Raw genomic sequence first — 26,057 nt, 5'->3', positions numbered from 1 at the left:
TAAATAGCCTCACCTAAATTTATATTACTAAAATAACCCTAGTTAAATTTACTAACAAGGACATTAACATACATATAGAATGAGATATTTGCTTCCTTGCAAAAGACCGTAGCTAACATCATCACATTAATTTTCTTTATAGGAACTATAAGTTAAGGGTTATTGATAGCAGCCCATTTCATGTTCTTTTCTTTTTGCTTGTGACCCAATTGTAACAGGCTATTGCTATGGAACATAGGAGGCAAGATTGCTCTTTGTCGACCAGGCAGTCGATGACCTTCTCCATTGATTCTCTTGCTTGATTGTGTAAAGATAATGGAAGACCACGTTAATAATCTCAAACATTTTTATCTTTATGATTATTATATTGGGAAACTGACAAAAAAAAAATTATTCTTCCTTTATTTACTTTATTTATTATTGTTATTATTATTTTTTACTATGATTTCACATTCAATGCGCTGTCTACTACTGCTCTACAATTCTCCTTTAAATAGGTTGTTATATAATTAAGGGTAAAATCTCGTTTAGTCCATATATTTTTAAAAATACCTCAAACCATCACTACCATTAAATTATTGACACTCTTGCCATTATCTTTTGTTCCTTTTAACTTATTTTTACAATATTATCCTATTATAATATTTTTTAGACATTATTAAAAGAAAATATTATTAGTTTAACACCAAAAAATAAAATAAAAAATATATATTAATTTTTGTGGAACACTCTCTTGAGTTAAAATATTAATTTTTCTAAAAAAATTGATAATGTAATTTTTTACAATATTAATTTTTTAGACATACGTGAGCTTTCACAAAAATTAATATATATATATATATATATATATATATATATATATTAATTTTTGAGTTTAATTTGATAATCTAATTTTTTATTAATATTCAAAAAAGAAACATTATTGGAAGAGTGTAATATTGTAAAAGTAAGTTAAAAAGAATAAAAAAATAATGACATGAGTGTCAATATTTAGCAGCAGGGATGTTTTGAGGTGTTTTAAAAAATATAAGGATTAAATGGGCACTAACATCATAATATAGGGACTAAACAAGTTTTTATCTTATAATTAATTGTAAAATAGAAAAAGTGGAATTTTGAGGAAAAAATAAAAATCAAATAATTAAGTTAATGGAATGATCTTAATTATGGATAATTTTGACATTTGAAAGAGCGTAAAGAGTAAAAATTATTCTTTAAAATTTATTAAATGAACGTGTAGACTAATAGAATGTTAAGAGCAAATTTAGACTACAAATAATCCCAACCTTACTGTCTAGCAGAAATTTTCATGTTTAGATTTTTAATTTTTAATTTAGGCCGGTGTAGCAGTTACACCCCTGAAAATCTGATATGAAGGTAAACTAATAACAATAGAAAATGTAATAAATAAATGGGGAATGTTACTGACGAAACTGCAGCCCCAATCGTGTCCAATTTGTAGAAGAACTAATTGGGCCGCTGTGGGCCTGCAGGAACAACCGAACAAGAAAACATATGAAACGGACCAAGAATTCATATAAAGCGGGCGTATCTCGAGTCTTGCAAGAATAAAAGAAACAAGACCAGAAATGCAGGGATGAATCGATGTTATTGACGAAACCGATCGTTCTATTTACGGTGATTTTGAGCGGCACCATTATATTCATTCTATTTTTCTGGCCGAGTTCATCGTATTCACACGAACAAAATCCCATGGCTCGAAACTTTATATTGTGGCTCCATGGCTTGGGTGACTCGGGTCCAGCCAATGAACCCATCAAAACTCTCTTCACTTCTCCTGAGTTTAAACTCACCAAATGGTCCTTCCCTTCTGCTCCTAACAACCCTGTTACTTGTAACTGTAAGTACTTATTTATATATTTCAATTTCTACCATTGTGGATTTTTTTTACATGGGTTTTGGTTTGTTTTAGTTATTTTTCTTTTGGTGATTTGAGAAATTGCCAGTGGTCAAGTCATAAGTGAAGTGGAAAGAGCAGTAAAAGTGTTGTTTTCGTTCCTTGATGCAAAATAATATGTTTAACACCTATGGCTTTTTGATCCGAAAATTACTTAGTATGTTGAATTTGTAGATCAGATTACTTAATGGCACAATTATCCTAGTTTTTTAGGTTTGGTTTTTGGAGGTGCTTTTTATGTGCAATCTTTTCTTTATGATGCGGTTTTTGTTGTTAATGTAGACAATTTGAGCTATATGGACCTCTCAAATTTTGTGTCTGTTGATGGTTAGCATCTTACTCAGTCTTAATCATGATAGAATTCCAATCACGTGATTTTTATGCCAAGGTCACATACTTTTTTTAATCTATAAATTTTTACATTTGTTGGTGGCAATTGGCAAACTCAACAACTTTTCATAGTAAGCGTTAAGCTGTAACTCTATTACTTTGCCTATCCTGGTGTCTTTATCATCTTTGACGTTGTTGTTGTTTATTGTATCCTTTGCAGTATCATTTGTTGCTCCTTACACCTAAGACAAATAATACTTTGTACTTATATTACTAATTTGCATTACACTGACCTTCATTGTGTAAAGTTCAAGACCTTTCACTTCAACTATGTTAAGTTAATGTTTAGTCATATTGTTATCCTGACAAGGATGTTTAGCCTTTTCTCTCCATGCAATGCCTTGAACTACTAATTTACTTCTCTTTTGTAGATGGTGCTGTGATGCCTTCATGGTTTGACATTCATGAGATTCCTGTGACTGCTGTAAGTCGTTGCAGCTCTTTCTGTTGGAAGTTATATGAAGAGCCTCTATTTTATTCGATAATCCATGTCTTCTAATATTGAAATGTTGAATTCCGTTGTGCTTTTCCTAGATTTTTGTTGAACAGTATTGATGGTGACAAGACGAATCATTATTAAATTTGTTTGAGTTTTGTGTTGCTTATTTGTATCAGAGTTCTCCGAAAGATGAATCTAGTTTGCTGAAAGCAGTTCAAAATGTGCATGCAATGATAGACAAGGGAGTAGCTGCTGGGATAGATCCTAATAATGTTTTCGTCTGTGGATTTAGTCAAGGAGGTCTTTCTTTCACACATGCAGAAAAAAGGAATTGCTGGTTTGCTATTTTTATTGCCTCTTATATGAAGACTATCTTCTGTAGGTGCCTTAACTTTGGCTAGTGTTCTGTTATACCCAAGAAAACTTGGAGGAGGTGCAATTTTTAGTGGATGGGTTCCTTTTAATGCTTCTCTGATTGATCAATTTACATCAGATGCAAAAAAGGTGCTTCTTTCAATGACACCAATGCTATCCAGTAACAGTTTTGTTATCATTTTGAAGTTAGCAGACGTGTTTTTCACTGGACTTTACTTGGTATCCTCAGTTGTACTTATGTGATGCCATGCTTTTTCATGGTTTAATGGGTTAAGATCTGAAATCTATTGCAGACACCGATTTTGTGGTCTCATGGAATGGCTGACAGAACAGTATTGTTTGAAGCTGGACAAGCAGGTCCACCTTTCCTTGAGCAAGCTGGCATAAGCTGTGAGTTTAAGGTAATAGATACAGCATAATCTCATTCTCTCTTGATTTAATGATAGGTAAACAGTTATATCTACAATTTGGCAGGCTTATCCTGGTCTTGGCCACTCTATAAGTAATGAGGAGCTCCAGAACCTTGAATCATGGATCAAGACTCATATGAGCTGTAGTTCTTCCTAGCTGTTTTGAGTATTGTTGAAATTATGCCTGATCATTCTTTCAGCTACTTGGAGTTGATCAGTTGATCATTGATTGGTGATACTGAATGGGATAAACAAAACGTGCTCAGATATTATCCATATTCTGGTGTTATAATATGAACTTCAATTGCTCTATTTTCTGTTGTTGAATCAACTGAGTTTTGTCCTTCCTTATTTGAGGGATTATTTCACACTAATATGAAATTCAACCCAGTTTTCTTTGCTTTGCAACCACCTTGCCATTAGTTAATTTCACTCGGTACATTTACGTCGGAAGCAGCAAGCAGGGTACTAAATCAAAGAAAGTGACACAATTCATCAATATCATGCACTGTGTACATTAGAAAGTCTCAGGTTGTTGATTCTTATTTATAGTGGCCAGATGGCTTAATCCTAAACGATACAAACTACAAAGAGAGTGAAAACTGGACCTTAATGAGTCAAAGATAAGCCCAAGCTCAGCTGCCAGAGGCTGACCAATGACCAGTCTCACCAAACCCTAATTGAAACTTTGACGTATAAAGGAGGGGACTCCTTTTAAGAGAGAGAGAGACAGAGACAAATCATGGTAGTAGGTCCAATCACATCACTGCACTCCCACCAACCCTGCAAACTGCATAAACAACAAACCCGCGAATACAATTCACTCACTACTATGATCGAGTGTCTGTGTATCATCTGTGAGGACTCACTTTAGCACCCTCATCGTTCCCTGAATCTATGTCATTGACCCCAACAATACAAAAATTCTCATGGTCATCCCTATAATTTATATGAAAAAAACAAATAGCTCCACATGTTTACCATTTATCTTAAGCTCATGTATATCAGAAACCATTGAAAAATCTAGATATCCTATTTATTTAATTCTAGCAATTAAATAAATAAAATTTTGATGATTAAATTATTGGCCTATTAATGTGGAGTTAATTTTATTCTAAATATTTAAAAGTGGGTTTAGTTTGTTCTAAGTTTAAATATGTTAGTAGTTCTATAAATTACAAATAGAATAGATTTGTAATGTAATATTAAAAGAAAAAAAATATCTTTTTCACTAAACTATATTAGAGAAAAGATAAATGGTTTAAGAGAATTATTATATTTAATAAATGAAAAGGCTTGAGTATAATGATGATACAAGTGTATATATAAATTTGTGGGTTAGAACAACTTTGAAACAAGATACATATGCACACACACAGACACAGAACATGGACCGAGTGAATATTTTCGATTTTAGAAATCACAGGGAGTTGTGTGATAATTAGTAATCAGAAGAATAAAATTAATAAAAGCTCATCACCCTTTCAAAAGTCCAAACTCCAAGCCGCCCAGTCTCTTGTTTCTCTCTCTCTCTCTCTCTCTCAGAGTTTGATAAGATAAGCTTGTCTGTCTCAAGTCTCAAAAGAGAAAGGAATAAGCATCTGAATTCCAAGCATCAACTATGAAGAAGCTGTACCGCAAAGGCGCGGTTCATCCATCGCCACCAATCATATCAGACCACCTGTCCTTTCTTCCAGCCGCCATCCTCACCCTCACAGCAGCTCTGTCATCTGAAGACAGAGAAGTCTTAGCTTATCTTATCTCCTGCTCTAACAACAACAGCAGCGGCGGCGGCCGCGGCAGCAGCAGCTTTCAGGGTCAACGCAAAAGCAACCAGCAAAAGAGCGGCGGCGTTTCACTTGCTAAAAGCAAAAGCAGTACTGCTGGTAACAATAACAATGATCATCCTCCTCTGTTTACTTGTGATTGTTTTAGGTGTTATATGAGTTACTGGGTCAAGTGGGATGCTTCACCAAACAGGCAACTGATACATGAAATCATCGATGCTTTTGAAGATCATGAGATGTCGCACAATAACAGGAAAGTCAAGAACAGCAAGAAAGATAAGAAAAAGAGAGGTTCTGGAACTGATCATAAGAAAAATGATGACCAGTTGCAGGATCAGCAGTTGTTGGCAGCTGAGTCAGAGTCTTTTGGAGAAAATAGAGATGGTGATGATCATGAGGATTGTAATAATAAAGGAGAAGAAGAAGAAGAAGAGGAAGAAGGGAAAGGTTCAGTGAGGAGCTTTGTTAGTTTCATCGGAGAAAGATTTTGGGGTGTTTGGAGTTCATGATCTAATATTCTTCATTTTAAGAATAATTGATTAATTAAACAGGTGGGCTTAGTTTTAATTTTGTTTTTCTTCTTCTTCTTCTTCGTCTTTGCTTTTTGTATATGAGTATTACCCTTTTACTATGTAAACATGGGTAGTTTAATTTTGAAGCATCAGTTAATAGTATAATTTACTGGTTCTGGATCAACAAAAACATCCGTCAATATTTCTTTCTAGCTACCTTCATATGTTTTTTTTTTTAATCCAAATTTTATATTAGCCTTCGTACTTATTATTCATACAAGATATTTTTGTTTTTTTTTTTTATGTAAAATCAACTCAATTATTGATGCTAGTTTCTCTCTATGATTTTGCGTTTTGGCTTTTCAAAGTAGAATCGTTTCTGAATAGCCACCCCACTTTGATTAGGGCTAGTTTACCAGATGAGTTCAAAAATGTTAAAACTTAAAAATTGGTGCTTTTTAAGGCAATGGTATGGTTTTTGGAAACAATATACAAATGGAAACCCCACTAACCCAGATAAAGAAAGAAAGAAACTGAAAACTGTTTTTCCGTTATTTTTCTATCTCATGCAACTATAATTATAATTAGGGAGTTTTTATGTTACAATTAATGTAACATACACACTCAATATTTAATAATAATTATATAAATAATAAATTTATATAATTTATGTTGTGGTTATTATTGTTATATAAATAATAAATTTATATAATTTATGTTGTGGTTATTATTGAATGTATATGTTACATTAATTTTAACATAACATTTAGCTTATAATTATATCTATCTTCTTAATGAGGCAGGGAAGGCATGTAAAAAAAAAAAACATTTATTTTGGATTCGCCTTAAGTCTTAAGACATAGCACTTTTTATAAACACACTATTAAAAATCATAATAAATTTTTTATTTTTTATTATTTGTTATTTGATGTACGTAATTACACGTGTGTGGTTAAAATTGGTGATTCAATTGAGATTCGTGATTCAATGTATCTATAACCAATAAAAAAACGCATTCCTGTAAGAAAGGAAAGGACTTGTGTGGTTCTACCACGACGTCGTTTGTCAGTGGGCTAGAACTAATTTTGAGGCTGGACACGGAGGGTATTTTGGTCATGGTCGGAGGAATAATAGGTGTCGCAAAAAACGAGGTCGGCAAAAGCAAGGGCCTTCGATTAGAGCAAAGGGTCCATAAAGATGCCCCCACTCACCACTCCCGTCCAAACTTCTTTTCGTTATTCCCCAAGCAAGGCATTTATGCTCTCCATAATTTCTCCATAAGTTCATCCGATTTGACTATACTACCCCTCCAAAATTTTATCAATAAATCCAAAGAATTCTTTCCGTGCATGCTTGCTTAGTTGCTTAGTTGCTTGTATCATTTATTTATTTATTTAAAAAAAATTTTAACGAGCGTTAGTAGTGTAGTCTTTTGTCTTCTTCAATCTATGATTTGTTGCATTTTATATTAATAATAATGGTAGAGTGGTAAGTCAGGTGGCGTTGGGTTTGGTCATGCAAGGAAAGTTGATGGGAACAGTCGATTTTAATAATAAAAATTAGTTGATCAAAGTGGAAGAAAGGGTGTTTAAGTGATTTGAGTCCAAAAAGGAGCAGAATATCTTTTAATTTTATATTTCTTTTATGAAATTTTGCAACCCCCCCCCCCCCCCCATCTCCCCATGCCATCATGTCTTTATCTATTCTCACCCCCCCTTTTTTTAACATAATATTTGGGTGATGCTAAGTTACGTAGCCTACATTAATTCATGAATTATATTTAATAATTTATGTGTTGTTTTATTAAATGTACGTCTTAAATTTTTTTGTTATATAACACTTCTAAATTAAATGTAAGTTACCCGCACCCCAAATACATTATTATTATTATTATTATTATTATTAAAAAAAAAAAAGAAGCGAATTCTCCCCTACTTTTTGGTGGACAATGAATACAGAAAAAGGAGACAAATCAGACAATTGGCTCAGGTCTCGGTGACTCTGCTGGCTGCTGCCACAATTGCCTGCCCCCTCTTGTTGCTGCAAAGCATTTCAATTGAGAGTTCATTATCATTATCTCATTTTCTGTAAGATTAAACGCGTTTCCCGATTTGCTGGAGTCAAGATGAGTTCCCTCTTTTCTAAACCCAATCCGATTCATTTTGCATTTTGCCTTACCCCAACATCTACGTTGAGAAAAAGACTTCTATAATACATATATATATATATATATATTCTGATCTAGCGTCCGAAATTAGATTGTAACGTATCACTCGTTACAAAAGGTTTTATGAACCTATCACACACATTAATTATGAAATAATAAAATTGAGAGGACACCAGTCATAATTCATCAATATAAATTTTTTTTTATTTTTTTGTAAATCTAAACTGAAATTGGTTTTGCTAATTAATATTCTAAAACGCGCAATGTGGGCCTGCGAATTTTGGGCTACGCCTACGAAGCATTAAAACTTTGAAATTTGAATTCGCAAATAATAGACACCAAAAATGAAATACGTTTGACTATTTTGTGCGGTGGGAATCAATATATTTTAATTTTGATAAGTTCCTCAACATTAAGACAAAAGCGCTCCGCGAAAACTTTGTTCTTCTTATGGCAGCTTCTATTCAGCTTAGAGATGTTTTGAGATTCCGATCTGCTTGAATTTGTAAAAAATATAGATGCACTGTGCAGATTGTGAGTAAATTTTTTGAATATCTGGATCTGAATAATATTAAATTTAAATATAATTTAAAATTTAATAAATTTACTTAATAAAATCAAGTAAATACCAATCATAATTCATCAATCAACAAATCAATGTCTAAATAACCTACAACAATACTATAAATTCACAATTAAAAATACCACAACATAAATCAAACATCAAGAATAACATAAATTCAAGTCTAACACCACCACAAATACACAAATAAAAACAATACAAATCCACATAAATTCCATTTAAAAAAACCACAAATAAAAAACACCACCACAAATTCACATATGTTTGATTTTTCTTTTCATTTAACTTATTTTTTAATTTAATTTTAATCTAAGAAATAATTTAATTAAAAAATAATGCGGATCTAGATATTCAATTTTTCGAATGCAATTGCATCTGGATTCGGATCCGCTCAAATCTTAATTTTTAGCATCCGACTCAACATCTTTGAATGTGCGTATTCATATCGGACTTGAATTTTTTTGCCAACCCGACTTTGAACTTTCTCAAATTCAACCTAAGTTTCTGAATCTTGAGCTCCTCTTCATTATATAAAACTAAATTCTGGAAAGGGCAACCCTATAAACCAATATATTACCAGATCACATCAACGACTCAAGCGTCCTGCAACTTTTACTATAATGTTTTTTTTGTGTAATAGAATCACTAATTGTGAAGCTGCAGATAGAAAACTCATTGAATAAACTCATTTGATGTGATCGTAACTTTAATAGGCACGGCATTATTTGAGCTTGACATAAATTTTCGGTGACAAGCATATATAATGACCAATAATTAAAGTTGACTAATGGTTGTATTAGGTGAAGATTCCTCTTTTTTTCCTTTCACCTATAGGGTTGAATATTTGAAATCGTCTATGAAAAACGACTCCATATGATGCAATTAAAGTCAGCTAATCTCCAAAGATCTCAATGGAATGGTATAAAAATTTTTGGACAAAATCAAAACAAACAGTAAATTAAATGCATACAAAAGTGTTAAAGATGATCATTAAACAAGGGATTGAAGATACAACTCTTGTGTACATTGAAGACGGTCAGAAAGCATACCGGCTCAGAACTAGAGGGTATTGGATCCACAATTCGATATCTCCTGCATAGATGATCTAAGAAACTATGCAAATAACATGAACATATAATTTAACTGAACCATTTGTGTTTCATTGTTGCTTTACTGAAAATCAAACAATAAAAATTGGTTACTTTTGCAATAGGAATACATCGAATGGTAATGGTGGCTTCAGTGCCCAAATCCAAATCAATAATCCAATGTCACCACATTGATATGCCAGCAACTGACCTTAGATATTTCCACACGAATACAATTACATTAGATAAATATTTTAACTAAAAAATATGTACGGATTATTATGAACTGATATAATATTTACTAGTGCGGCCACAATGGCAATACCTTTTGTAACAGTGTAGTCAGGCATGTACAGGTACAGAGGAGCCCATAGAGACACAGCCTTTCAAGCGTTCAAGAATCAGATTGCGGCTCACAAGTCCTGAATGTGAAGTAAGAGGAAGCCCTTCTTTCGCACACTCATCGTATTTCTCTAGTGCTGAAACAATGTCACTGAAATCTGGACGCTTTGATGGATTTGCCGCCCAGCAACGCCTTATTAGATGTGCTAGAGCTGGCTGACAGCTAGCCGGCAGCGGAGGCCGCTCATTCTGTTCCACAAAAAATTGCATGTATTAGAAAAGCCAAATTAATGTCCGAGCTTTTGGGTAAAATATGCCGACGCTAATACGATACCTTCTCAGCTACGGCAAATGCAGCCTGCACTGGGGTCATGCCTTGGAAAGGAAGCAAAGCTGTAGTGAGCTCCCACAGGACAATTCCGAAGCTATAAACATCAACTTTTCGGGTGTAGGGTTTCTCTTTAATCATTTCGGGTGCCATCCAGCGATAAGTTCCCATGTTGCCTTTGGTCTCGCGGCACTGTGTTTCAAGGCAAGATGTGCCAAAATCTGCTACCTTAACTCGCATATCATCGTTTAGAAGCAAATTATTTGACTTGAGGTCTCTGTGGATCACTCCTTGTGAATGAAGATACTCCATTCCTCGGGAAATGTCTAGAGCTAACCTCAAAACCGTTTCCGTCGAAAGCGAGTATGGCTCTTTTTTGTTGAGATACATCCTCAGAGTCCCTTGCGACATGTATTCAGTGATGATACAATACACTGGGGGCTTTTTACAAGCTGCAATAAACTGTAATGAAGACGGTTCACTAATCTTGGCCAAGAAATATCTCTCATTAGGTAAGTTATATTCCCTAAAATAGGGTTAAATTTTGGTTTAATTTCTTGTCTACATGGCATTCAACAGGCGGAACATAAAACCGGACAAAGGCAATCACTAGATTGCTCAAAGATACATGAGATATAGGAAAATTCCTGAAATTTTACTAGGATTTAACGTCACAAGATTACTCTCTCTTTGGCATATCAAATGGAACCAAATATGACAAAATGAAAAAGCCCACTATATATTTAACAACCGTCACAATTGTTAATAAAAATAGAAAAAATAAAGATTGGTTGAACTATATTGGGATGAATTAAAAAAAAAAAAGCTTTTGTCTTTTTCTAAAATTTTGTGCTAATTAAGTAGCAGTACTATTTACAAAATTACAAAATCTTACCTGAACTATATTGGGATGAAAAAGTCGTGAAAGCAAGGCAACTTCGGACTTAAACTGCTGCTCTAGCTTGGCTCTAGTCTCCTCTATTTGATTTGGGATCCTCACCATTTTCACAGCAACAGCTCTTTGCTTATAAATCCCTCGATAAATTCTACTATGAGCCCCAGAAGCAAACTTGTTACCGATAAACAACTGAGAAAGATCAGCCGTCCATTCCTCTTGATCTTCCTTTGATACTTCCCAAGTCTCCACATTTTCTGAGTCCAAAATCATTGACCAAGACTCCAGGCTATCAAATCTTTTCTTCTCCAAGTTCTCCGTATCAGAATTTAACTGGGATTTTGATGACGAAGGCACTGATACCCTTTTGCTCTTCGATTTTCGAAGCCGAAATGCATTGAAACATGAGGTAGCCATTGTATTAATTAGCCCTTATGTTAAATGTTTACTTAGAACTATCAAAACAAACAGTCACAAGGAGTTTTCCTTCTGAATGTGTGAATTGATTTTAGAAAGTGCATGAACTGATTCAAAAACATTAGGCCTATAAAAATATGGAGAAAACAAATAAGTTTTCATGAATGTTTTAAAACAATGACAGAATCCAAGCAACCCCAGATAGCTTTTGCAAGCTTTCCATATTCCAAAAGCCTATTTAACTCATAACAGAGGATTTTTCATTAAAACAAAAGGATGCAAGATACGAAATAAAGATTATTCAGATTCATGGTTACAGGATTTAGATTGAAATGAAAACACTTCCAAAAGGAGGGGGAAAACAAAAAAAAGCACAGAAAAGAAAAGAGTTGTAATATTTTCACGGCTTTTTCCTAATCGGATCAAGAAGAGATTAGGTCGTTTGGCAGTAGAAAGATGAATTCAAAGCAGACATTTCAGGGGTGTCTCGTGATTTCTCGGTTCAATTAAAAATCAAAGACTTTCTTTTTAGAGGGAGCTTTTTTCTCAGACTCTCTTGTTTCTTTTTTTTTGCATCATTAATGCTTAATTAGTGGCCACAGTGACAATGGTTTCATTTCATTTCTTATCATAAGCTAAACTTTGCATTACTTTGAAACTTTAACAGGATTTATGCCCTTCTTTAACTGTAATGCTTCTGAAAATCATCACTTAAAAATGGCCATAAATTAAAGTTACACAAGTGGCATACACACGTGGGCAAATCTTGCATAGAAAAAGTGGGCAACTTATTGACCATAAAATATGACGTATCAATCTTTTACGGATTAAACATGCGGGATTTTCTTTACAATTCTAATTCATACTGTCGGTAAAAATGTTGAATTGGATCTAATTTTAACAGTCAAGATTCTTTGCTTGCAAGCAATCGATGTCCTAGTTTCTAAAGCTTTTTGCTTGCAAAATTGGAGTCTCTGTCCGTTCATATATTGTGCAGTCGTTATCTAATCATCAAAAGGTTACGATTAACAACAGATTTACTATCATCAAAGTCTTTTTAAGTTGTGCTGTTCGATGAGAAGATATTTCAGGCATCGGGGCACAAGTGGGTTTATTATAGCTGCATGTGATTTACTGAGAAACCAGCTAGCTGTAGTTCATCAATCTCAAAATCTTCAAGTGGACCTTCAAGACTCAAGCAAGTGGCAAATAATCACTTATTAATGTGTATATATATCCATATAATGTTAACAAAAAAATTTCTATTATATTGTAAGTTTAAGAAAAAGGCAAGTGAGCAAAACTAATTCTAACCCCTGGATGCGTGCTCAAGCTATCTCTATATATCACTTTATTCCGAACTAATCAGGAACATGCAATTGTTGGAAAACGGTATACATTGTGAGTAGAGGAATCGTTGAAAGATAGAATAATCTTATATTCGCGTGTCAATTCTACGATCAAAGAGTATCGTTTCTTTTCTTTTCTTTTTTATTGAATTTCATACTTCCCATCATGATTATTTGCTTGGAAGCTAAGGTCATGGTTGGTATTAACTATTGAGGTAATATAATTTTAAGAAATTAAAATAGTGGATAGTAAATATGATTTTTAAATAATAATTTTTGGTGTTGTAACTTAAAAAATATAGTTGTTGAACCTTAAAAAAACAAATGGGGCCTATGTGCTCTTTCTCGTAATTAATGTGCTAAAATTGAAAGGGAAGTACTCTGCAGTCCAGTCTCGACTAATAAGCATGGATTAAAGAAGGAAATTTTATAAAAACAAATGAAAATTTGATGCATTGTCGTCCTTGAAAGTTAGGCTAAATTATTTGGGACCCTAATTAAGTCCACGCATTTGGTTGCAGGATGGCGGAGCTTATCCTTTTCAGCAACACATGACTTGATATATAGACATAAATACTACTGTCAAAGAGTTGAAGGGTCTGTTTTTCTCCATTTAATATAGTGAATGTCAACGTGCAAGTGGAAGTGCAAAGAGAAGGATTGAGAGAAGATGTGGTTTGCTTTTTGCCTTTCAACTACCCAAAAACTTGCACCAATGAAGTCAAATTACTACCATTTTATTGTCCCCATTTTTCAGGATTGACCTCAAATGAGAGAGATCATTTCAAGCCATTTAAATATTTGAATTTTTTTTTTTTCCTCCTACGTATGCAAGGAAAGAGACTCGAACGAAGTAGCTTTATTTTATCTTAAAACCATAATAATGGTCGACTCCCATTCAAGTTTCAAAATTCTCTTAAGGGTTGTTCTTTCTTTTCTGGGAAATTTAAAACGGGAGCTAGTTACATTTCTGTAAGGGCTGTTGCCTTCGACTACTTTTTGGGCCTTCAGATGAAATGGAACTGACTCGAACTTTAACTTGGGCTGAACTTTAGGCCGTCTCGATTCTACAAAAGCCACTGGGCCCATTTCTTATGTCTTTAGTGACGTGATAAAATTTGAGCCATTTTTGTTGCTTTCGGCCAACACATTTCCGAGTTTCAATGGTGACGAAGAGAGAAAGCAAGACGACAACTCAACAAGTCGTTTTGCATGTTCCTTAATGAGAAGGGCATAAGAATTGTTTACGCACTAATACAAGATTTTCCATAAGTTTTTTGTTCTTATGTGAAAAACTTAAGAGAAAACAAAACATCACCTACTCGTACGACAACATCTGAGAGTGATGGCAACGACATATTATTTTCAGAAAGCAAATTTCAAATGGGGTCTCTAAATACTCCATCAATCTCATTGACTATAACAATAAATTAATCGAGTCGGGAAGTGTTTCCTAAACAAGATCTTGGTTAGCATTCCATGCAATTCTTTAGTGTTTCCCAGCTAATCATTGCATGACAAGATAACCCTTTTAGTATCTGTGGTCCATAATTGAAACTTATGACCTAACTTTTTAATTATGACCCATTGATCAATAATGACTGCAGTAAAATATTCCATAAGAATGTTTAAGATCAGTCATATGTCCATAAATAATAATAATAATAATAACAACAAAAATGCTACTTTAACAAAAAGTGGTTAAGATTATTTTATATGAACAATAAATATATTTAATCGGGGTATTTTTGAAAGATAATATTAAATTTTTATTCAAACAATTTCATATTTAAACAGAAGTTTAAAAGTTTACTTTCTCCATTTGTTGGTAAATATTTAATAACTAAACATAAATTTATAAATAATAAATAAAGTAAATTCTCAAAATCTTGTTTTGGAAAACTAAATTTAAACTTTAGATAATAAACAAACAAGCTCTCCTCATCAAAAGAAAAAAGGAAGAATGAAACATCAAAAGAAAAAGAAAAAGAAAGAAAGAAAAGCTCTCCTGTTCGAATGTAATTTAATATAAATTTTGTCCGTTCTATTTCAGATTTTCTTTTGAAACATTTTTTTAGATTAGAATAATGAATTTAAATTGACAAGCAGTCTCGAATTGTTTTCCTCCGCAAGGATAATTTCGTCCTTTCGTTGCACTTTCCGTAACCTTGGATTCGCAATGATTGTCACGTACCACTACCACCGACTCTTGAATGAGTTAAAATTCCATACTGGCCCTTGATCACTTAAACCGGGGGTTCTAGCGCGTACAAATTGGCGCGATTACAACAAACTCCTCCGTAACGACTACTCTTGGTAGTATCAGCCAATCACTACTCACCACTTGATTCATTACTCACCGTCCGATTCGTATTTAAAAGTTTGGGTCCATCTACACCATTCAACCACAAGCTGATCATGATTCGGGACATGGCATTGCATGTGCACAGTGTACATACATGGAGGTCCTTACTAACGATGTGGACCGTTGATCCACCACAAGGGCTGCAGTGGACCCACTTACCCTCCAAAATTTATTGCGGCCTGGATTGTGATTGGATTATCTTACGCTCAATTTGTCTCTTATGATTCATTTATCATTTTCTTTAAAAAATTTTGCAGTGTGTAATGATATAGTTATACCCAGAAGATCTTCTGAAAACGGTATCTTTACATTTTTATAGGACCCATTTCCTTGCAACGCCATCCTCCGTTTGGGACCGATTCTAATCAGTTTGATCGAGACACATGAGCGCACGGCATTATTCTTTAACTAGCAAAAAATTTACTACCTAAGAGGATGCTCACTACGTACTCAAATAATAATTTTTTTGGTGATGCATGTGGGTATCTTTTAAAATATAAATTCATATCTAAAGTTTAATATTGCAATATAAAAGTTTATTTGAAGCTCAAACACATGTATTTATGATAAAGTCTATAGATTTATTGAGATTAATTTAGAAATTTATCCTCACATTAATATATGGAGATATATATTTCCATCCACATTTGTGAGAAAGATAATGTTAGTTTTCACTACTGAACCTTTGAGATATATAATAAAATCTCAATAAATTAATATTATTAGTAAAGGAAAGAACTTTATTAATCATGTGTATACTAATTAATCAAATTATAATTTAGTACTACTAATCTAAGTTAAGAGTCAAAATATATTATTTAATTGAAGTTTTAATTTCCTATCAAAAAATAATTGAAGTTTCAGTTTAATTGAACAATATGATTGAATGAAACATGCGAATATTCACACTCCATAAAATTTTTAAAAAATGGATAAGAGGAGTAGAGTTTGAATGGCGCTGACATTATTGTTAGAAGATATTGAAAGGATACATTGCACATCCCTATATCAAGGAACAAGAGCTCAAAACTAGGGATGGCAATGGGCACCGTCCGCAGCTGGTTTGCCATTACCAAACTCAAACCCACACAAAATTTAAATTACCAAACCCACCTGCAACCCGTAGCGGGTTTTAATTTTTTTAAAAAAACCCACTTGCAACCCGCAACGGGTTTTAATTTTTTTTTAAAAACCCACCTGCAGCGGGTTTTAACAATTATCAAACCCGCAATGGTATCCAGCGGATTTTTTACGGGTTTCCGTATTTAAAATCACAAATGTTTAATATATAAATTTATAATAATAACCTCAAATTTCATATAACATACTCAATTTTATATTTAAACAATATAAATGAAAAATTAAAATTTTCACATTAATTCAACACAAATTCTCAAATTTAAGTATAAATTACACAAATCTATTTAAAAAACACAAACTAGTATCTAAAAATAATAATTACATTTCATATTATCATTTAAAACAAGCTCCAAGAGAAGATATTTATTTCATTCACCACCATAAGCACCCATCCAACACAATGCCTATAATAATAATTAAGATTAATATTTTTAAATACTAATTCGAAGGGAAATGTCTTTAAGTTTCTTTAGGTTATGATTTTAGAATAGGAGATGGGTCACATACACACATACACAACTTTGAACCTTTGGCTATTTGGTAATTTGATTAATGACATTATTTTCTTTATACATTTTTAGATTAAAAATTAAATTAAAAATATTTGGAAAAAATATTACGGGTTTGGTAGATATCCATGCGGGTATCCACCGGATATAAGGTTAATACCAAACCCATCCGCATCCATGTGCGGGTTCTAATTTATAATATTAAACCCACCCACAATGGGTAAAATTATCCGCAACGGACGGGTGAATTTAGACGGATTTACGAATTTACAGGTACAATTGCCATCCCTACTCAAAACCCATAAGATAAGATCAAACACACGGTAGCATTCTCCTTATTTCCTCAGTAGTAAGTGTCATCAGCAGGCAGGCAGCAAAGCTGGTGCGTAGAAAAAGAGTCCAAAGGATAAAAAGGTAAATTCAAAATGCAAACATCGCACCATCGAAACCAATCAAATCAATCTTCCCCCAGAGACTGAAACCACAGACAAACAACACACTGTTCCGCCACTCAAGGACACCATCAGGACACCCACGTCATAATCGCATTACCCTTTACCCGTTTCAGTAATTTCACCTACCGCATAAACCCTTCCACTCTCTTCACTCCCCTCCATCTTCACGCTCGCTCGCTCGCTCGCTCACTCTCTCACTCACTCAACTCTGTTTCAAAGAGAAAATGACTACAAGAATTCCGTCGCACCAGCTCAGCAGCGGTCTGTACGTTTCGGGTCGACCCGAACAGCTCAAAGAGCGCCAACCCACAATGGCTTCACGTGCCGTTCCGTACACTGGCGGTGACGTTAAAAAATCCGGTGAGCTGGGAAAAATGTTCGATATCCAAGTGACTGATCAAGCTAATACTAAACTTCCTTCGCGTCCTTCTTCTTCTTCTCAACCCAATAGCGGATCCGTTCGATCCGGCTCAAATTCGGGTCCCGTAAAGAAAACATCTGGACCCTTGCCACTACAACCAACTGGGCTCATCACCTCCGGTCCGATAGGCTCAGGACCACTGAGTAATCGCCGTTCAGGTCAGCTGGACTATTCAGGGTCGGGTTCCGGTTCGGTTAAGGCGGGGTACGGGTCGGCGGTGACTAGTCTGGGGGAAGACGTGAAAGTAGGTTTTAGGGTTTCGAGGGCGGTGGCATGGGTGGTAATGGTGGTGGTGGCGATGGGAGTGATGATTGGGGCGTTTTTGATGGTGGCGGTTAAGAAGGCGGTGGTTTTGGTGGCTGTGGCTGCGGTGGTGGGCCCGCTTTTCATCGGTATGATTTGGAATTGTGTTTGGGGAAGGAGAGGGTTGTTGGGGTTTGTTAAGAAGTACCCTGATACCGAACTTAGAGGTGCCATTGATGGTCAGTACGTCAAGGTTACTGGGGTAAGTTTTAAATGTTTCTATTTTTTTTAACTGACTTTTGGTTTTAAATTTTAAAGTTTGATTCCCCCCCCCCCTTCTTTTATATTCTCAGGGTTCTAGTTTATTTACATATTTTTCATTTTGTACTTGTGTGTGTTTTTGATATACCAGGAATTGGAGTGTTTCATTTCTAATATTGTAGTGGATTGTGTGATATATACCAGGAACTCATATGTTTTGATAGTATGGATTAATTAGCCAATGAAGAAGAAATGAAAGATTGATGCATGGGTTATTTTTCAGCTTTAATTTGGACAGCTGGTGGGCCTGGTTCTTGATCTTTTTGATGTATGGATTCCTCAGCGGGATAAGTTTACAATGAGAGAATAGTGGTCTCTGAAAATGTATAATCAGACATTAGGAACAACTTTCGCCTTAGAGGTAAACATACTTATTTAAACCTTGAATGGTGCAGAATCACATTAGCAAGTTCATGAGTGGTTGGGTGCTTATTGAAGGTTTTCGATCTGGTGATTGGTGGTGTTGCGGAAGCATAGATATTGATATCAAATTTTGGTGGTTTGTGTTAGCCTGATTTTTTCCATGGATCAAAATTTGCTTCTTGAAGGGTTAAAGGATTTGGTTTGGTGACTTCTAACTTTTGTATAGGAATAAGATTGAGGAATGTTTTTCATGTCTTTAGAATAGTGGTTGAGTCTTAAGCTTCATGACTTCTAAGAGTTTCCTTGAGACACTAGATGTTGCTTGTGGGATTTTAACTTTTGAGCAGGGAATAGATCATGCGCTGCACTGTAAACTTCAGTCACAAGTGTGCTACTAGAGGTCGTGCTATTAGTAAACAGGTGCTGGAAAAGATATATTGTGCTCAGTTCCGATTATATAGGTCTGCTAGAGGATAATTTTATCTCAATTCATTCATGAAACCAAACAGCTCATCATTGGGAAAATTAGACCAATGTGATGTAGAACATATGAATTGTTGACTTGCTCATCTTGGATAAATATCCAGTGTATGGTAGCGTAAGATACCTGTTCAATGCATTATGAGAGCATTTTCCTACTTTTGTATTCTGAGTCTGAAGATTCAATTTTTCTAGAGTGCCTTACTATTTTTTTTTTCTGCTTGTAAATGTTTTCCGATGCAACCTATCATATATGTCTCTTATTGTAGGTTGTCACCTGTGGCAGTATTCCTTTGGAGTCTTCTTACCAGAGGGTACCTAGATGTGTGTATGTTTCTACAGAATTGCATGAATATAAAGGATGCGGTGGAAAGTCTGCAAATCCTAAGCATCGCTGCTTCTCCTGGGGATCTAGACATTCGGAGGTTAGTTTGTTGAATGATATTTGTCAATCTGTTTAATAATGGTTTGAGGATAATGCTTTGTATATGTGATTCTGTCTAACTTGGTGATACTTGTGAACAGAAATATGTGTCTGATTTCTACATATCAGACTTCCAGTCTGGCTTAAGAGCATTGGTAAAAGCAGGCTATGGAGCTAAGGTTGCTCCATTTGTGAAACCAGCTACTGTAGTTAATATAACCAAGGGAAACAGAGACTTGTCTCCAAGCTTTCTAAGCTGGCTTGCTGATCGAAACCTCTCTAATGATGACCGGATAATGCGCCTCAAAGAAGGGTTTGCCCCCATATTCTCTGCTTTGTGCCCTTATTAATGCCTTGTATTCATCAGTGACATGTTGGGGATAAACTAATGAAATGGATTCCTTCAACTTTTTGCACCAATGTTTTTCTTATTTTACTTTTATGCTTCTTATGGGATTGTGTTGTATCTCAGCTATATCAAAGAAGGGAGCACCGTAAGTGTGATGGGGGTTGTCCGACGCCATGATAATGTTCTTATGATCGTTCCATCAACGGAGCCTGTCTCAACAGGCTGTCAGTGGAGCCGCTGCCTCCTCCCGACTTATGTTGAAGGTCTGATTTTGACCTGTGATGATAATCAGGATGGTGATGTAGTTCCTGTGTAAATATCTTGCATATCATCTTGATTTTGTTTATACCACTTCAAAACTATGGCTCTTAACTGTATGTAAAAATTAAAATGCCTAGAAGATGGAGAAAGAAAGACTGAGGATCATGTATTAATCACCGGACGGTTAATATGTTGTGTGGAGATTAAAAAATGAGCCCCACAGATAGAAGCTAGAAGGCATTATTGCATGGTGAAGACGATGCACCTCTGGTTTTGCCTGATTTTATGTACATAAGGTCCAGAGACACATACTCTGAAGGGCCCAGAAATGCCTTCTTCAGATACAATCAATTCTAGCATGTAAAGTAAATTATCTGTATTTCAGTTAGTATGCGTTTTCCACTTGATTATGTCAGTTACTTGTAAGGAACTTTTGGATATTCATACCAAAGCATGGCATTTTGATTGATGAAAATTACTCTGCTAATTTAGCTACTTATCCCTTTCGCGACTAAGAGACGACGTTCAAACTCTGTAATGTTGCCACGACATCTGCATTGTTCAGATTATCCATGTGAAAAAAAAAAAAAATCCATTTGAAAGAAAGCAGTTATGCATTTATTGGTTTGGTTTAAAAGCACATCCCCATTCAAGGGTCATCAAAGGCATTCGACCATGTCAGGAATAAGCTATTTGTGCAAGTAAAATTGGAAAAACACAAAAGGAGAGAGAAAAGCAAGCTACAATCGGGAGGGCATTCCTCCAGCTACCACCAGAGTTTCTCCGGTAATGTAAGAAGCATCATCAGATGCCAGAAAAGCAGCAGCGGCAGCCATATCTCCTGTGGTACCAAGTCTATTGAGCAAAGTGTTCTGCTCAATTGTCTGTCTCTGCGACGGAGGCCAACCCACGTTCAGTTTACAGCAAGGGTCAGTGAGCTAGGTGGTGAAAGCTTAAGGCTAGAAAAGCTACTTACAACGCCATCATTACTTGTGATGTACTCAGCAAAGTGTGTTGGTACAAAACCAGGAGCAACACAATTGACACGAGTATCTGGAGCCATTTCAGCTGCAAGAGCCTAAAGGAATGAAGGAAGATTAAGAGAAAGACTTAAGAAAATAGTATTTTGGGTTTATAGAGTTTTCTTAAAGAAACAAACTAATATAAAACCTGGGAACCAAATACCTACCTTGGTCAAACCTAACAAAGCCGTCTTAGTGACTCCATACATGGCCATAGATGACTGTGGCTGATAGCCAGCTATAGAGGAAATCAAAACAACTGAAGAACCCTTCTGCAAGTGAGAAGCAGCATCCTGCAGAACATACAGAAGTAAATAACCCTATTATAAAGAGCTTAAACCATGACAATAACTGTACATTTAAGTAAAGCAGAAATCCACAAAAAATTACGTTTTCCATCGGACTGCTATGGAAAACACATGGAGATGAAGCCATAGACTATGTGATGGTGAATATCTACAATGCAGTGTTCATGCTATGGCAACATTTCATTTTGTGTTTCCTGCAGGAATCTTAAGAGAAAGCAATTACCTGTAGAAGAAGTATACTGGATTTAACATTGATATCCCATAACTTGTCGAGAACTGATTCTTTGGTTTGCAGGATGGAATCAACAGAGGGATTGGCAGCAGCATTTGAAACAACCACATCTATTTTTCCAAATTTCTGAAACAGACCACTCAGCAAAACAACATGAAACCGAAATTGGGAAAATAACTCAAATTCCACATATCTAGGGTATCTTTGGGATGGGATTACTGAAACAAATCCACGATTGTTGAAATAGAAACAAACAATAGTTCACCAAAATCAACAGAGCGCTGTTAACTATAATTGACAAAATTTCTTTCAACTACTGATCATTTTTTAATTTAATTTTCCATTTGATCAGGTCGTTTGTGTGATAATAAAAAAAGGTACAACTAAATTCCTCATCTCAATAGTTTGGTTTATGAGATTCTTTCTCTGTTGTCCATTTGACACATGACAAACAACTCCAATTAAGTTCGGATCCTCGAGCTTTGAGTTTGACAACTGTTTCATCCACATTTTTTTGCAACGGATTTTACCAGTCACAATCACATTTCTCTTCAAATTAGAACAATTTTAAGTCAAAATCCTACCATATAAAGCCCAATTTATTGAAAAGATTTGAGTCTAATCTGATCAAAGTCAAAATCGAATTCGGGCACAATTGAAAATGTTTGAAGAGACCTGCTTTCGTGAAGAGACAACCACGGAGGCGCCTTCCAAGCCGAGCCGTTCAGCGATGCCGAAGCCAATGCCCTGAGTCGAAGCCGTTACGATCGCCACCTTCCCTTGGAATCTTTTTGCCATCTTCATCTTCTCCATTAGGTTCGGCTTTCTTGCAGGTTAGTTGAACAATGAACGTTGTAAATGGCAACCGTCGGATATATAAATCATCTTTTTCTTTTAGATATTCACATCATTATTATTAATTATATAGTGGCCGGTGGGATTTTTTTTTTTTTTTTTGGGGGGGAAAGTGAAATTAATACCACGATATTTTTTTCCCTAATTCACACATAATAGTAATAATTTTATTTTTTAAAAAAAAGTTTGGTTTTATTTTATTTTTGCCATCGAAGGGGCAATTTCGCAAGTGGAATAAATTCAAATCAAATTTGTTTATATTCAATTTCAACCAGAAAAGATCGAGGGAATCCGCATCGTTTGATCTACTCGTTGAGCGCAAGCCTCAAGCTGCAACACTTGGTAGGTCTGGTCTCTTTCTCTTACGCATTGCTTCACTCATGCCTGTAAACAAACTGAGACTAATAAAGAGGAGAGTCCTTCTCACGTGGGCGGAAGCAAAAACGTTCACTGTAATTGGAAAAACAGCTTCCTTCGTTATTTCCTTTCCTCATCAGAAACGAATGGATTCAAAAATATCGAAAATCCCTTGAAACCTTTCTATGTATGACATCTTTTGTTTATCAGCCTACAAAACTTCAATATGTATGGTTCTTTTCTTTTGTTTCTTTACTAAATCTAGTGAAATATATTTTCATAATTTTTTTTCTTTAAAACGTCATTATTTTATATATTTTGCTATTTACAATTGAAAAAGACTTATCTGAACCATCAAGATGATAGTTTCTGTCATGGCCAGTATGACCATGGGAAAGAATCCATTTTAAAAAAAAAAAGCACATGTGCATCGGCTGATTTTGTTTAAAAGTAAATCCCATCTACAGCATTCATCAAGGATTCAAATAGAATGCATTCACATGATATTGTGGTTGAAAATTTTTGAAAAATAAATACAAGAGCTAGAGTCGAGAGGCCATTCCTCCGGCCACCACCAATGTTTCTCCGGTGATGTAAGAGGCATCATCAGATGCCAAGAAGGCAATAGCAGCAGCCATGTTTCCAGTGGTACCAAGCCTATTGAGCAAAGTCTTCCCCTCCAAGGCCTTTCTCTGCAACACAGGACAACCAAATTTAAGCTCTTTTTAGTGTTAAGGTGCTGAGACCTTTAAGCTACATCTAAAAAAAATGTAGCGATAAATAAAAATTGACAATTGATTTTACACAACAATTAAAGATGTTATAGGTTATTATCATAGAAGAGCGAGACCAAATTAAGTTGACTTTAAGTTAGCTTTTAAACCATAACCATCCAACCATAATAGCAAACACAGCCTTATTTTATTGCCAATTAAGTCATCACTTGAGCAGTGGGGTGGAAACTTACAGCTTAAAAGAAGATACTTACAACAGTGTCATTGCCTAGAAAGGCCTGAGCAAAGTGTGTCGGCACAAAACCAGGAGCAACACAATTCACACGAGTATCTGGGGCCATCTCAGCCGCGAGGGCCTACTTGAAGATCGTAGAGGTTAAACATTAGTTAAAGAAAACACCATTTGGGGTGTTCTTTAATCATTAAGTAAAAGATGTTAAACCGGGGAACCAACTCAACACCTACCTTAGTCAAACCTAACAGGGCTGTCTTAGTCACTCCATACATAGCCATGGCTGACGGTGGTTGATAACCAGCTATGGAGGAAATGAAAACAACTGAAGAACCCTTCTGCATGTGAGGTGCAGCATCCTGCAGAAATTAAGAAAGCCGATAACAAACCTGAAGATTTTGGGAAGTGCGCTAATTTAAGTGATCAGTAATAAAGGTTACTTCGGCTGCACTTGGTGTGGATTACCACTGGGAAATCTATGGTAACACGGCCATGGAAAACTTTTATGCTAATTATCTACAGCACAATGCAATATTCCAGCTTGAATCTTTAAGAAAAGGGCGGATTACTCTCTTCTGAAATAATGATATTAAAAATACCCCCAATTACTGTAAACTTCAATTTACCTTATTTCTGTTCAAAGGACAAGGGGAAAGATGGAGGAAAATTTGATGAATTTTTTTTTTTTTTCTTTCAATAAAAATGAGGGATAACTTAAGATTTTTCATAATAATTTAGAATATTTAGAAGATTGTCGTTTCCTGAGGGGTAATCATAGGAAAACAATATAGTTACCTGCATAAGAAGTATACTGGATTTGACATTGATTTCCCATAACTTGTCCAGTACAGATTCTTTGGTTTTCAGAAGATCAGTAGCAGAGGGATTGACAGCAGCATTTAAAACAAACACATCTATTCTTCCATATTTCTGAAAAACAGTTCATCAAGATTTAATAAAAAACCCATGTTAGCGATTATACAATTCGCTGTACCAGTACTAGTAAAAATAACGAAATAAGAGGTTAACAAGCAAAACAACCAAGCCCTATTCTCAAAGCACGAGTTAAAAAATTCAACAGTCAATGATAACTGAACATAATTCTTTCAATTACTTGTCTTTAACTTCATCTTCCGATTAAAGAATAAAACTCAATTCCTTACCTCAACAGTTTTGTCTATGAGATTCTTCCTATGTTGTTCGTTTGATACATGACAAATAATTCCAATAACATCGATTCCTAGAGCTTTGAGTTTCTCAACTGCTTCGTCCACATTTTTCTGCAACAATTAAAGCAAAATCCCCCTAAAATTAGCAAATTTCAATTGAAAAAAAAAAAAAATACCGTATAGAACTAAATAAAAAAAAATTCATCAACTACCCACACACACACACACTTAGCGCAGTTAGTCATTTTAATCCCCTCGCTCAAGGCTGAATTAACAAAATTACAGACCTGCTTTCTAGAGGAGATAACAACAGAGGCGCCTTCCAAACCGAGTCTTTCAGCAACGCCTAAGCCAATTCCTTGAGTCGAAGCCGTCACGACCGCAACCTTCCCTTGGAATCTTTTTGCCATCTCCACCTTCTCCATTTGGATAAGCCAATGAATTACTGTTTTTGGTGATAAGGATTTTCAGTTCTGAATAACCCTTGGATCAGCAACAGAAAACTGGAGTACAAACTTCATCTACGACAGCTGGGCGACCAAGGTCGGAGCATAGTGTCTGCCGCTCTGTCTACGTTGATCTATTATTTTTTGACAGCACCTCAATACTTCAACATATTTTTGCGTGCGCCCAGCTGCTTTACCAGTTATCATTCCACACCCACTGACCCCCCATCGTTTTTTTTTTTGGTGGGGGGTGGGGGGGGGGAGGAGGAGGGGGTTGAATTTTACGATTCTGGCACTTAGTTACATGGCAAAAAGATGAATTTACCCATACACTGAATGGACGTACGATATATTAAGTGAGATAGAAAAAC

The 26,057-nt window shown here is 35.2% G+C and overlaps 6 protein-coding genes across 8 annotated transcripts; 3 read left to right on the top strand and 3 right to left on the bottom strand.

Annotated features, from left to right (window-relative positions):
* Nucleotides 1-1,563: 1,563 nt before the first annotated feature.
* Nucleotides 1,564-3,844, top strand: LOC18051035 (probable carboxylesterase SOBER1-like). The gene is made up of 6 exons (XM_006449773.2): nucleotides 1,564-1,861; nucleotides 2,680-2,732; nucleotides 2,924-3,047; nucleotides 3,130-3,251; nucleotides 3,416-3,523; nucleotides 3,597-3,844. Exons 1-6 carry the CDS (start codon nucleotides 1,606-1,608, stop codon nucleotides 3,687-3,689), a joined length of 756 nt encoding a protein of 251 aa, XP_006449836.1. The 5' UTR covers nucleotides 1,564-1,605; the 3' UTR covers nucleotides 3,690-3,844.
* A 1,149-nt stretch (nucleotides 3,845-4,993) lies between these two features.
* LOC18051034 lies at nucleotides 4,994-6,033 on the top strand. The gene has a single exon (XM_006449772.2). It carries the CDS (start codon nucleotides 5,154-5,156, stop codon nucleotides 5,826-5,828), a length of 675 nt encoding a protein of 224 aa, XP_006449835.1. The 5' UTR covers nucleotides 4,994-5,153; the 3' UTR covers nucleotides 5,829-6,033.
* Nucleotides 6,034-9,950: 3,917 nt separating this feature from the next.
* Nucleotides 9,951-11,659, bottom strand: LOC18051033 (serine/threonine-protein kinase HT1). The gene is made up of 3 exons (XM_006449771.2): nucleotides 11,235-11,659; nucleotides 10,346-10,801; nucleotides 9,951-10,260 (listed from the first exon to the last, which is right to left on the bottom strand). Exons 1-3 carry the CDS (start codon nucleotides 11,649-11,651, stop codon nucleotides 10,012-10,014), a joined length of 1,122 nt encoding a protein of 373 aa, XP_006449834.1. The 5' UTR covers nucleotides 11,652-11,659; the 3' UTR covers nucleotides 9,951-10,011.
* Nucleotides 11,660-17,333: 5,674 nt separating this feature from the next.
* Nucleotides 17,334-20,909, top strand: LOC18051032 (uncharacterized membrane protein At1g16860). Of its 2 annotated transcripts, XM_024191059.1 has the most exons (5): nucleotides 17,334-18,395; nucleotides 19,567-19,722; nucleotides 19,823-20,034; nucleotides 20,194-20,333; nucleotides 20,469-20,909. In XM_024191059.1, exons 1-5 carry the CDS (start codon nucleotides 17,694-17,696, stop codon nucleotides 20,543-20,545), a joined length of 1,287 nt encoding a protein of 428 aa, XP_024046827.1. In that variant the 5' UTR covers nucleotides 17,334-17,693; the 3' UTR covers nucleotides 20,546-20,909. The 2 variants fall into 2 exon arrangements, with proteins under 2 accessions (XP_024046827.1, XP_006449833.1); XM_006449770.2 differs by having other exon boundaries at nucleotides 17,335-18,395; nucleotides 20,194-20,559.
* Nucleotides 20,910-20,919: 10 nt separating this feature from the next.
* LOC18051031 (short-chain dehydrogenase/reductase SDRA) lies at nucleotides 20,920-22,792 on the bottom strand. The gene is given in 7 exon segments (XM_024191060.1): nucleotides 20,920-21,221; nucleotides 21,308-21,409; nucleotides 21,521-21,646; nucleotides 21,885-22,019; nucleotides 22,278-22,358; nucleotides 22,360-22,407; nucleotides 22,569-22,792. Coding segments are annotated over 7 exon segments (780 nt in total). The 5' UTR covers nucleotides 22,707-22,792; the 3' UTR covers nucleotides 20,920-21,071.
* A 748-nt stretch (nucleotides 22,793-23,540) lies between these two features.
* On the bottom strand, nucleotides 23,541-25,920 carry LOC18051030 (short-chain dehydrogenase/reductase SDRA). Of its 2 annotated transcripts, none has more exons than XM_006449768.2 (6): nucleotides 25,528-25,920; nucleotides 25,235-25,351; nucleotides 24,867-25,001; nucleotides 24,305-24,430; nucleotides 24,094-24,195; nucleotides 23,541-23,797 (listed from the first exon to the last, which is right to left on the bottom strand). In XM_006449768.2, exons 1-6 carry the CDS (start codon nucleotides 25,663-25,665, stop codon nucleotides 23,648-23,650), a joined length of 768 nt encoding a protein of 255 aa, XP_006449831.1. In that variant the 5' UTR covers nucleotides 25,666-25,920; the 3' UTR covers nucleotides 23,541-23,647. The 2 variants fall into 2 exon arrangements, with proteins under 2 accessions (XP_006449831.1, XP_024047251.1); XM_024191483.1 differs by having other exon boundaries at nucleotides 23,758-23,797; nucleotides 24,073-24,195.
* Between the last annotated feature and the right edge of the window lie 137 nt (nucleotides 25,921-26,057).

This window comes from Citrus clementina, unplaced genomic scaffold, assembly GCF_000493195.1.
Source record: "Citrus clementina cultivar Clemenules unplaced genomic scaffold, Citrus_clementina_v1.0 scaffold_2, whole genome shotgun sequence".
Taxonomy (NCBI): domain Eukaryota; kingdom Viridiplantae; phylum Streptophyta; class Magnoliopsida; order Sapindales; family Rutaceae; genus Citrus; species Citrus x clementina.
Note: the sequence above shows the minus strand (reverse complement) of the source record. Positions and strands in the feature narration are given on the sequence as shown.

Coding starts and splice junctions, on each gene's coding strand:
- LOC18051035 (XM_006449773.2), top strand. CDS start 1,606: ATGTTATTGACGAAACCGATCGTTCTATTTACGGTGATTTTGAGCGGC. Junction 3,048..3,129: donor CTGTGGATTTAGTCAAGGAG/GTCTTTCTTTCA, acceptor TATCTTCTGTAG/GTGCCTTAACTTTGGCTAGT. Junction 3,524..3,596: donor GCATAAGCTGTGAGTTTAAG/GTAATAGATACA, acceptor ACAATTTGGCAG/GCTTATCCTGGTCTTGGCCA.
- LOC18051030 (XM_006449768.2), bottom strand. CDS start 25,665: ATGGAGAAGGTGGAGATGGCAAAAAGATTCCAAGGGAAGGTTGCGGTC. Junction 25,352..25,527: donor TTATCTCCTCTAGAAAGCAG/GTCTGTAATTTT, acceptor TAATTGTTGCAG/AAAAATGTGGACGAAGCAGT. Junction 24,431..24,866: donor CCAGTATACTTCTTATGCAG/GTAACTATATTG, acceptor TAATTTCTGCAG/GATGCTGCACCTCACATGCA.
- LOC18051034 (XM_006449772.2), top strand. CDS start 5,154: ATGAAGAAGCTGTACCGCAAAGGCGCGGTTCATCCATCGCCACCAATC.
- LOC18051032 (XM_024191059.1), top strand. CDS start 17,694: ATGACTACAAGAATTCCGTCGCACCAGCTCAGCAGCGGTCTGTACGTT. Junction 18,396..19,566: donor AGTACGTCAAGGTTACTGGG/GTAAGTTTTAAA, acceptor CTCTTATTGTAG/GTTGTCACCTGTGGCAGTAT. Junction 20,334..20,468: donor CCTCCCGACTTATGTTGAAG/GTCTGATTTTGA, acceptor TAAAATGCCTAG/AAGATGGAGAAAGAAAGACT.
- LOC18051033 (XM_006449771.2), bottom strand. CDS start 11,651: ATGGCTACCTCATGTTTCAATGCATTTCGGCTTCGAAAATCGAAGAGC. Junction 10,802..11,234: donor TTCATCCCAATATAGTTCAG/GTAAGATTTTGT, acceptor TCTTCATTACAG/TTTATTGCAGCTTGTAAAAA. Junction 10,261..10,345: donor CATTTGCCGTAGCTGAGAAG/GTATCGTATTAG, acceptor TTTGTGGAACAG/AATGAGCGGCCTCCGCTGCC.